At 27.3% G+C, this 12,463-nt stretch overlaps 1 protein-coding gene across 1 annotated transcript in view; it reads left to right on the forward strand.

The window, feature by feature from the left end:
• Positions 1–12,463, forward strand: part of LOC129969197 (exportin-4-like) — a 32,840-nt gene that overhangs the window by 5,691 nt on the left and 14,686 nt on the right. The window contains exons 4-14 of the mRNA XM_056083640.1: positions 1,036–1,177; positions 1,404–1,520; positions 2,297–2,456; positions 2,590–2,702; positions 4,923–5,080; positions 6,342–6,516; positions 7,112–7,285; positions 7,369–7,496; positions 8,460–8,593; positions 11,502–11,682; positions 11,804–11,963. Of these exons, the coding sequence (XP_055939615.1) occupies positions 1,036–1,177; positions 1,404–1,520; positions 2,297–2,456; positions 2,590–2,702; positions 4,923–5,080; positions 6,342–6,516; positions 7,112–7,285; positions 7,369–7,496; positions 8,460–8,593; positions 11,502–11,682; positions 11,804–11,963 (1,642 nt within the window). The remainder of the gene's footprint in view (positions 1–1,035; positions 1,178–1,403; positions 1,521–2,296; positions 2,457–2,589; positions 2,703–4,922; positions 5,081–6,341; positions 6,517–7,111; positions 7,286–7,368; positions 7,497–8,459; positions 8,594–11,501; positions 11,683–11,803; positions 11,964–12,463) is intronic.

The raw sequence follows: 12,463 nt of genomic DNA on the forward strand, positions 1-12,463 counted from the left end.
AAAATAATGTCCTGTGAGTGCTTTGTGGCTTTACTCATTTGCAGTGCAATTGAAAGAAAACTATAGAAAATTACTGCAATAGGCAGAAGACTGCAATATATATTTAAAAATTGTTTTTTCTAATTATAAATTTATTATTTATATCTCCAGTTATAAATTACCCAATTGAAAAAATTCTTTATAAATATAATTATATTGGTTGAAAATAAATGCTGTTACAATAACCAATGACATTGTGAAAAATATAGGTGAACTTAAGATGCTCTAATTTCTCAGTGAATTCTCTAATTGTTTTGTTCGTTAGTTGAACTAAGTTTTTTTTATTTTTGTTTAAGAGCTGATATGTTTATGGTTTCTTTACAATGAGCCTACGTATCAATTTACGTAGGATAATGAAGCATATTTTTTTTCACTTATTTTTTTTATCAAAGAAGCCTCAATATCAATTATTTGTTTGGTTCTAATCATTGCTAATGTAATGCTTTAAATGTGTAATAAAAATTATTAGTAATTTAATCAAAAATAATTAAAAATATACAGGAAAGAATATTGAGATACAAATATAAGCTGTTTAATATTATGTATTAGTTTGTTAAGAATGCAGTGCTTATGAAAAAATATAGCTTTTTACTTATTTAAGAAATAATTCTGGAATTATGACTTTATGGAAATGCATGAGCATTTAATCCTTTGGACTTCTATTTTGAGTCTGACTCGATATTCTGCCAGAAGCATAATTTTCATTCTTGTTAGTTAATAATTATTATAAAAGCTATGCAATATCAAAAACTTTTAAATGAATTTTCAAGAATTGTAACAAATGTATAATCATTTTTTTGTGCTTCCTGAGCATTGAAAGGAATATGTACTCTCATGTGAATAATCACACATTTTACTACATTTTGGAATGCAAAGAATTAATAAGAAGCATTGTTACTCATGTGTGTCATTTTATTAAGAACAACTAAAAGCTGATGCACAAATAATGAAGAAATTTTTTAATTACAAAATATTTGCATTTATTTATTTTTCTAGTTTGCAAAATTATGTTCGAGAACAGTTACTTCTTGTTGTGGCTATCATGGTTAAACGCAGCAGTGTTGAAGAAGGCTCAGAAATTGTTGCTGATTTTCTAACAGAAGTGTCGCGTCTTATAACTAGTGGAGATCCTACAATGGTATACACCTTTCTACTTTATTTTTGCATGTTCCTAACATGGTTAATTTTTCTTTTCTTCTATTGTTTTACATGTGTTTGAATTTGTATTGGTGCATTCATTCTCTTCTAATTTTTTTTTTATTTTGCAAAGTATAGAGGTTTATGTAATTTTTTTTTTTTTTAATTTAAATACTTTTGTCCTTTTTGCATAATTTTTTATATTCTATTGATAATTTCATTTTCAGCAAACCATTGCTTGTTCTATTTTAACTGCCCTCCTGAATGAATTTTCAAGTTCTACCAGAGCTAGTGACGTTGGACTTACTTGGGAAGCGCATCTAATGGCAAAAAAGAAATTTGAGGTAATTTTATCTTTTTATTGTACATGGAATAGTGAATATAATCATATCATAAGAATAGTGGTGCTTTTCCATTAATCTAATACTTGTAAAAATATACCACTTTTACGTTTTTGAGAGTTCAATATTTATGCTTAAAGTATGAGAAGGAATGCTAATAGTTCTTGAATTCGACAATAAATTGAAAATTCTTTCATTTATTTACCCTATGAATTTAATAATATTTATTGAGAATATGTATGAAGGGTTTATGAGTTTCTAGAACAACTAAAAATATTCAGATTCATTCTACCAACTAAATACTAAGATTCATTCTAAGATGAATTTACAATGACAGGAAGGATCAAATATTATTTTATGATTGATTTTAAAATACAATTTCTATTGTTGGAAAGATATACAACTTTTGTTATGTATAACTCTTATTTCGGAGAAACGGAATGAATTTTGTTGGCTAAAGGAATTAAAATATCAGTTCATATTGGTGTTAGAAATTTAAATATTACTTTTGCAGAGCTCAAAAAATTTATTGCATGCACTCCTAATTTATCAAATATGGTTATTTTCCATGCATGCAAATCTGATAAAAGTTATCTGGACTTGCCATTTATTTTCATAACTGATATTTTAAAGAAAAGTTGACATTTATGTATGAAAGTAACAGCTCTTGGGTTATTGAAAAAGTACCGATTCCACTTGTCATGAAAATATTGTTAGTTTTGCTTTTTATTTCTTTAATTTTTTTTCTTTTTAATTTAATATTCTTTTCTTGCCTGCAGAGAACAGATTTGAAACGGCTATTCCAGTTTTGTCTCCAAGGGCTCAGCGAGTTAAACAAGGTTGTTCCACCTATCCCACCAGATACTGCTAAATTGTTTAAAAAATTTCTGATTATTGCTGAACAAGTTCTCACTTGGAATTTCCAGTTTGCTATGTTGTGTATCCTTTTCTAATTTTATTCTAATGACAATTGCAACATAACGAATGTTATATTTTATTTAATGATTTGAAATATGTTTTTTAAAAAACTTCCAACATTTATAAAAATCAAGTTTCTTTAATACATTTAAAGTGCCCAGAAAACTGGTTGGAATGTTTGAATCTCAACAGAGTCCAGCTCTAAGACCAAATGCTGAATGGCATGATGTTTTTCTGGATCCAAATGTCATGGGACTGTTTTTTAAGGTTTGTATATCTTTTTCCCTCTTGTTATTTTCCAGGTATTTTCTTCCAGTTTTTAAAACATGCTTCAATAAAATTACAGTACTGTTTATGAAGAATTTTTAAACTTCTTTATACTTTTTTTAAAAGAAATTATTGCTTCATATATTTCTATAGGAATTCAACTATCTGATGAGATTCTTAAATTGGAGTTTAATTTTCTGCTCCATCTTTACACCCATATTAGTGTATTAGTGTGTATATTCATCTCTTATAAACAAAATATGAATTTTGATGTATTTTTTGTTTATTTAGTATTTGGCAATAGCATGGTTAAGTTTCCTTGTCAGATAAGAATTACACATCATATGCTTCTAAAATTATCATAAACCTTCGGAGATATGAATAAAATTTTTTATTTGTAATTGAATTTTGCATTCTGACCATTAAACCTTAATTAAGAGGCAGTATGTGTATTCATGTGAGAAGGAAAACAACTTTTATGCAATTATTAAAAATAATATTAGATTTATGTTGCAATATGTTTTAGTGAGTGATTCATCATGGAGCTATTTGTATTTCACCCTGTATAATTCAAGCTATAAATAGAATGATATAATCATAGTATTCAAATTTGATAGTTCTTTAAAGTACTTTAATGAATAGCTCATATGAGAAAGTATGATGCATCCAAAAATGCACTCTATAATATTGGGTTGGCAACTAAGTAATTGTGGATTTTTTTTAGAAAATCAAAGACAATTTTTCATGGAACTAAATAACTTTATTCTGTAATGTATTGCCCATTTTGATCAATGACCTTTTGCCATCTTTCAGGCAGCATCATAATCCCACGTTCATAAAACTTTTGGTTTTTATTAGCAAAAAACTGAATCAGGTACGATTTGACATCATCATCATTATTGAAATTTTGCCATTCAAGGAGCATTGTAAAGATTGAAACAAAAAATAATCAGATGATGCAAGGTCAGGACTATATGTTGGATGTGGCAAAACATCCCAACCAAGCTCCAATAATTTTTGCCGAGTGACCAAAGATGTGTGTGGCCTTGCATTATCATGATGGAATACAACGCCTTTTAGATTTGTCAATTTGGGCCACTTTTCTTCAACTGCATTGTTTAATTTCGTTAGTTGTTCAATGTAGACATCAGAATTGATCGTTCGGTTGGATGGTGAGAGTTCAAAGTAGACAATTCCTTTGTAATCCCACCAAACTGATAACAAAACCTTCTTTTGATGAATATCAGTTTTTGATGTTGTTTGAGTTGGTTCAGCTGGCCTGCTCCACGATCTTTTCCGCTTGATATTGTTGTAAACAACCCATTTTTCATCGCCAGTTATCAGTCGTTTTAAAAATGGATCATTTTCTTTAGCAAATCGCAGCTGTTAATGCATTGCATTAAATGCGTTTCTTTCAGTTCGTGAGGAACCCATGTATCGAGTTTTTGAACATAGCCAAGTAGTTTTAAGTGATTTTCAATGCATGTATGTGATACATGAAGCTTCTCTACAATCTCACGTGTTGTACTGTGACGATCCGAATCGATTATTGCTTTGATTAGGTCGTCATCAACTTCAACTGGACGACCAGAGCGTTTTTCATCTTTGAGTGAAAAATCATCAGAACGAAATTTGGCAAACCAATTTTGACACTGACGTTCTTTTAAGGCTTCGTCACCATAAACAGCACATAACTTTTTATGAGCTTGCAATGCGTTTTTCCCTTTGCGGAAATAAATATGACGAAAATGTTCCTTTTTGATTTTCCATTTTTCAACGAATGCCAAACGAAAACTACGCAACTGATCAAAAAACTTTTTTTACTGATTGACAGTCTGAATTGCCAACTATCAAATAACAAAATGTGTTTTACATTTGTACTACGTCTGCAAACCTAAAAATTCAACTGAAGTCATCTATGAGTGAAATCTGCAATTACTTAGTTGCCCCAATACTTTGCTATTTAACATATAAAAGTTAGATATATACTAGTGCTATTTAACTTATAAAAATCAACCAGATTGATTTTTTTTTTCAATTGTGTTTGCAATTTTAAAGAACATAATATAATTTTATTAAAAATTTTGAAACTTTTATTTTCTGTTTACTACTGTTTTTGTTTGTAAATATTTTTTTAAAAAAAGTCATCTGATGAAATGTTGCTATTATTTTTATTTCATAATATTGTTGATGTTAATTGTTTCTTTTATTTTTTTTCAGCTTCACTGGCAAATTCGAGAAAATCCTGATTTATGCCATCATACTCTACAATGTTTTCATCAGCTGGCTTCATTGAATGGTTCTGTTGTTAATAAGAAAGAAGATAGGTGCTCTTATCTCAGATGGCTTATTGAAAATTTATTGAATCTTGTATCTAGGTAATTCTTTTATAAACACAGTTCTTACTTTAATTTATTTATTTCAGCTTTTTCTTATTTAATCAATCTGCATCACTTATCTGATCTTATCACTTTAGTATGGATTTTGTAGAACGGGTTTAGAATAAGTTTTTTCAATTTTTCATAATGTATGCTTTTTAAATGAGATTGTTTCCATATGAGTTCATCTTTGTTAATAATTATTATTTGATAAAATGATGTCTCATTAATTGCAGAATACTATGTATCTTATTAGTAATACCTAATGAATTTCAAGTAGAAAAAACTTGAAGATTACAGTGTATAAAAAGGAAGAAAAGAATCTGGTTCAAAAACTTGTTACTTTGATTGGATTAATTTAAAATTGTTTAATAAATTTCTTAAATTGGGGGTGTTTCTTTAATTTTATAATTTGGTATTTTTTCCTCCTTTTAATTTTTGTATTTTACCTTTTCTATAGGGTTTTTTCCCCCCTTTTCTTCTTTTTCTTATTCCAATTTGGTATGAGTTATTGATACTTTTTTAGGGTTATGGTAAGTCTTTTCCCTTTTATCATTTGTTCTGAGTTTGTTATTAGATAATTATTTTTAAAGTGTTTTATGAATTCTCTAAGATATCTAATGTTTATATAATTTCGTTATTTTAAATTTTATCATTTTGCTGTTTCTTTGTTTGGCTCTGCTTTTCCAAAATTTTTATTAGTTAAATTTCTTAATTTTTGTGAGTTTATTTTAATCTTGGTTTTTCTATTTTTGCATTGTGTTTTTTTTTTTTTTTTTTTGTCTTTGCAAAACCTCAGTTTATTGAATTTGATTCCGAAACCTCTTGATAATTTTTGGATGAAAGTAAGGCCCTTCACAGAAAAAAAATCTGTTTTGAATCCCGAACTGAAGATGGCCCTTTGATAAAATTTTCAGGGGCGATTGTTTACCCTCCCCCCCTTCATTTTTATTCCTATTTTTATACACTATTATCTTCAGGCTTTTTCTGCTTGGATCAAGTTGTGTGTACATTTTTTTTTTTTATTGTGGCATTATTTACGCACTGTAATTGCAATGTTTTCTCAAAAATACTTTTTTTAATTGTTTATATTAAAAGTTTTGTTTTAATTGTGTTACATTTTCTTTTCATTAGTAATCATAATATTTTGTATACAATGCTTGTTCATATGCTCAAATTAATGTGATGTGATGATTTTTTTTATTTATTAAATATTTAAAACTAAGTGCAGATTTAATATGAATGAATTCTTTTTTTTTAGTGGGCCTTTGAAAGATTTTGAAGCTATTGGAATTTCTAACATGATCAGTCGATTACATGTTTTCTTCCCTGCTCCATACATCTGTACTTTGCCAGTTGAATTACTACAAGCATATCTTGTAAAACTCACAGAACTAACATGCCATTTTGCTGAGCGGGCTGCACAAGAAGATGATGTAAGCAGTTTTTATGAAAAATTGTGTAAATCCTGGATTTCTACAATCTTTATTTCAAGTATTTTCTACTGCAGTCATCATATTTTTGTTTCCTAATAAAGAACACTAAAAAAATTTGAAAATGACCTTTTTTGAAATGCTTGTGAAGGAAAACAACAATTGATCAATTAAGAAAAAATGTGCTTTTCTTCACAAGATTTCTTTTAATTTCAATAATTTCAGAATATTTTATGGTTTGTTTTTTATGGGACTTGTCATAAGTCAGTGATTTTAAGCCAAAATATTTAGTGCAATTTTACAGTTCATACACCTTCTATCCTGTATGTATTTTATCTACTTCTAAACTTTTTCTTTCATAAATTTTTATTTTCGTTTCCATAATTTATAATTAATTAATATTCATGATGTTTATTATTATTTTTTTTATTTAAATTTAATTCTTTATGATAGAAATTATTATATCCCTTACTAAAAATGTGGACAAAGAAAGAAGAGTGGAAAATGTTTCTTTAATCTCAAGATATATATATACACATGCATAAGTTTTTATTATCTGCTAAAAATTAAATGACTCTAGCGATAAAAATATTTACAGGCTCAAGAAGACAAAGTATATATGGAAGCTTTTGAGCACATAACTGAAGCATGGTCAACCATTTTACAAGACAGTCAGTATTTTCCTGCTGAACTCCTTAGGCAATCAGCCATCCAAATATTTAATCATTATTTAAAGACCCATCTTTCACCTCCAGATGGTGCAAGAATACCTGTGAGTTCCATTATAATAATACCTGGTTGTACTTCAATAATCAAATTGGATAATTTTATGTATAATACATTATAATTTTGTAGACCCCTAATGCTCCTGTTGAAATTGATGAAATTGAAGAAGATGAACGTGTTAAATATCGTGATCAATTATCAGCTATTGGAGTATTTGGTAGACTGATTACAGACCACAGCATTCCTATTTTAGTTAAGTAAGTCTCGGGATTTTACGTATTTAAAACAGGTTTTTTAAGATCAGTTGTTTACAGAAAGGGTAGATTTCCTATTATATTTGGGGAAGGTGTAATTTCATTATTAATTATTCTATATCAAAAATTATTTCTCTTTTTTATATGAATTTCATATAAACATGTATTTATCTACAGTAGAGAGATAGAGTATAAAATAATACACAACTTCTTTCAGCATTTTAAAAATTGCCTAATGTATTTGATCTTTTCCAAATCTAAGGAATAGCTGTTTTTAAATGATGCAAGATTAAGGTTTTGGTTTGCATAAATGACAAATAATCATAATTTAGCACTTAGTTATATTTTCATTTGAGACATATTTGTTATAATACTGACCACTATAAAATTAATTATTATAATTAAAAAATGTTTTATTTTATTCAGTATGTAGCTATTTAAAAATAAGGTTGCTACTAAGAAAGCAGTGACTAATAGTGCTTTACTTATTTTAGAATATGTTTGTATTGATAAAAATCTTACCTTAAAATTTATTGATTAAATAATTGTAAGATATTATTAGTAGATTTTGTACAATTTAAACAGTAATGATATACTCTCTATTAATTTGACCAAATGGTTTTATCGAATTTTTAAAATTTCCTGAAACTATATACATGTGTACAGTTAAATCATGGTTGTTACTGTTTAGTATCTGTCAGATAGCTGAATCTTTTGCAGTGTTATCTGAAAGTTAAATAGCTATGCACAATTTAAAATAGTTTAAATTAATTTTATTAAATGCAAAATCTTCCATCTTTTTATTCTAATAAATGTAATTCAATTAATTTACCTAAAAAATTGATAGCCTCATATGCTTTTAACTCATGATTTCTATATAGCTGTGTTTGCACATACAAAATCCCATCGTAAAAAGAATTATTATTTTGCATTAACTAGAAACTATGTGATAATTTTTGATTTCAGACTTCTCGAGGATAGAATTACGAGGCTGCATGGGCAGCTTCAAAGAATCCATCAGCTTGCGGGAGCAGCTAATGATGATACTTCTATTCTTGATTGTCTTAATGAAGATCTACATTGGCTTATCATGATTTCTGGTAAGTTTAATTCAATTCTTTGTAAGTATTTATTGTTCTAATGATGCTATTTGTTTATTAGCATAATTCTTTTCTGATTGCTCACACATTCAAATCTCATTTCCATTGTATCAAATATATATATTGGCATTATGTGCTGAACTCCCTAAAAATTATATTTGAAAAAAAAAAAAAATAAAGTCAATTACCGAAAGAATGGTTATTCTTAATCTCGTATAGCACCCCATATTGTATAGCAAATTTAAATAAAATCTGTGAAACGTTACATCTTGTCTGCTGTCTTTATTATTACTTAGTAGTAGTTATTTTTACAGTTTCCACATGGCTGTTTTTAAATTTAAACTTCTAATACCAAAGGAATTATTAAAAGATAATTCAATAATAAAAGGATTGTAATACTTTATTAAATAAAGAAACAAACAAAAAACTGTATTATATGATGGCTACTCAGATTCTAAGTTTCTTGTTGAATGGGCCAAGTAGGCTTCTAAATAAGTAGAATGGAAACTAAGCTTCATAGTACTTATTACATATTTTTTATGCATTTCTTTTAAAATCATTCTTGGAAAAGCTGTTTGGATAAAGCAAATAATTATCCATTTGAAATACTAATTACTCAGAGTTGGAATCTGTCATGCTAAAATAACTAGCCAATAAGATTAAAAAAAAAAAAAAAAAAGTTTTTATCCCAGGTTCTTATAAGATAAGCAATGATTATCATATTAGGTTGAAACTGAATTAAAAGAATAAAACACTGGAATATGAATTATAAAAGGGAGGGGGGAGGGGAGGTGTAAGGAAATATTGAATAAAACAAAATTCTATTATAGTTTTTTTTTCCCCCATCTTGCAGTTATGCTTTTATTTAGTTGTCTAAATGTTAGTTGAAGATTTCATAAGAATAATTCTTTTAAGATTCTTGATCTTTTATGGAAAGGTTATGGTATGGATCATAATTTTTTTATGAACCATTCTCAGGGTGTATGTCATCATGAAATGTGCTGAAATTTGAAAACCATTTTTTAAGCACCTTGAAAGTGCTTAATTTTGTAAGGAACATGGATTTTTCTCCCCAGATTTTGTGTATGATGAATTGAAAGCATGGTTATAAAGATTTATTTATCAGACATTTCAAAAAAGAAAACAAATAAATGGGAAGAGTTGTGAGAAGCAATCCATGATGAAATAGATTCAGAGGTGTCAGCATATTTTAAAATATACTTAATAGCCATTTTTCTCTCTCTTTAATGATGTGCATTGCCATTTATTGAAACATGGGAATTGTTATCCTGAAAGGGCAATGCAAAATATGCATTGTATTTGTCATACTTTTTGTGATTTAAAAGACATTTGAACTTCATTTTTAATGTATTAGATTTTAAAAAGTTTTAGAATGCCTAATAAATATATGTTTAACCTTTGCATCACATTAAACATGGTAATGTTGCAGTTTTAAAAAAAAATATTTTCTTTGCATTTGATTTAAATTTGAAAACTTTAAAGCAGTTAATTGAATAAGATACTTCACTTAATAAGTGTTATTAAATTTTAAGGCAATATGATTGACTGCCTATTTATTTATGAAAACTAGGAATTATTAAATCATTTTCATTTCTACATAAAACATAACCACCTTTTCTATAATTTTTTTTAAAGTAAGAAGATTTTATTTATTTTTGCAAATTAGGTTAAAATACATGTTTTTAATAAATTTCTATGAAATATTCGAAAATCTCTTTTCTGAGCTTCAGAAGTAAGAAATGATAATAAAATTTTGTATCTTCTGAACATTTCTAAATGTAAATATTCGTTTCTATTAAAAAATTTATCTAAAAAGATAATTAGTATATGGCATTATTCTATTGGTTTATTTTGTGGCAGTTTTGCCAGTATTTTGAGGATAACTATCTTGGAATGTTTTAGTTCTTAGTTGTTTAAGATTGCAAATAAAATGTTCCAGATTGCTAAATTTAGTGAGTTAGTGCTGAAAGACATTTATATTTTCCATCCCAACCATGTTAAGTCTTATTTGCTGCAACATATATAAAAATCAATACAGAATTTTTGGTCAAGTTATTCTTTGACAGCAATGTTTTCAAAAATGGTATATCTATCCAAATCAACTGTTAACTTTAAGAAATGTTGAAAAGTCTTAAAGATTTTTATTGTCAGTTTAATAAAAGTTGATTATATATATAATATATTGAAAATAAAAATTAATTTCATATTTAGTTTGTTTTTTTTCCCCTTAATAAAGACCAAGAGACATAATTTGTTTTGAATACAAGGAATTGTGTTACTACAATGTTGCAGAAATAAATATTAAAATTTAAAAATACTCATTTAAAATTAATTTTTAAAAAATTTTGCAATACAAACAATGTATTAATATAATATCAGAAACATCCTATGTTTATAAATTTCACAAATTACATTGGCCTGAATATATAAAGATGCTTTTTTTTTGGGGGGGGCTTAATTTTTGTAGCTGTTTCTTATTGCACACTTTGATTCTTGGTCTTTTGAATGGTTTTGTTATCATTTTAATTCTGAATTTTTCCTTGAAATATTTCTAAACGAATATATGGAAAATTGCAATTATTTACTGCCATAAAAAATTATGGCAATAAATAATTGCTACTTTTCCTAAACACTGATAAACCACAACAATATTTTAGGAAGAGTTCCATTTTAAGTCTTATTTTTTATTAATTTCCATTTTTATTTCATCATTAAGTCCATTACTTATATTCCATAAAGAGTTTTAAACACTAATTTTTTCCCCCAGAAAATCTTACTAAAAACAAATTTAATGAAAATTTCTTTTTATGAAAAAAAAAATTAAGGGGGGAAGATGATAATTCTTATTTATATGCATTCTAATACCCTGAACTATTTCTTCCCATAGGACACTTGCTTACATCTATTAGTGAAGGAGAAACTTCCCTTATTCCTATAGAGATTATTCGTTTTTGTGCATCACAAGCTGATAATATTAATCTTCAAACCACTCTTCAAGTTCTTGCTTCTCCTACACACCGAGCATCTGACATTCCAGGAGCTGAACAAACTACTGATCCAGTTGTAAGGTATGTCTGCAACTATTTTAACAAGTAACTGTTAAGAGGTAGTGCATTTACTTTCTTTATTTTACAGGCAATCCTTAAATATTGAATCAAGGTTATTCTTAAAATTTTATTTCTTTCTCAGGCTCATTTCAGCTGTTTTCCGTATGTGTGAAGTTGAAAAAAGGGCTCTGGAAGCTAATTTGACCCATCTGTTAAGTCCAGAAGTATCGTTGACTTTAGTGTGGTTCCTTGGACGGTTTTCTGTTTGTTATCTTTTGCCCAATGAAACATATTACAATGAGGTAATAATCTTTTTCTGTGGACTTTTTTTACCTGGATTATCTAACTAAATGTCATTTTTAATTCCTTGAGTCCTAATTTGTGACATATAGCATGATTTTTTTTAATGAAATATATTGGCATAAATATTTATAGGTCTTTCATTTCTGTCACAAATATATACATATATATGAATTTAGCAACTATATGTTTTTTTTTAGGATTCAATAAATGAGATTTTGTAATAAAACCATAATTTGATTGTAATTATGTTTTTAATTTCACTAATAAAATTATTGAGAAACATTATTTATTCTTGTATGTATTAGCATCATTAACACTTCTCAATTATTCTGAAGCTAATAACATTGAGTTTTTACTCTGTATCGATATTACTTTCTTGAATTTTTCAAGAGATCTGTTTCCGTTGCTTTTTTCTCTTCTATTATTAGTATTATTATTCAGCCAAATTATTCTGTGATTTTTATGCAATTCTTCATTTTTTTTTTCTTCCTGCATTTCA

Source organism: Argiope bruennichi, chromosome 5, assembly GCF_947563725.1.
Source record: "Argiope bruennichi chromosome 5, qqArgBrue1.1, whole genome shotgun sequence".
Classification (NCBI taxonomy): Eukaryota; Metazoa; Arthropoda; class Arachnida; order Araneae; family Araneidae; genus Argiope; species Argiope bruennichi.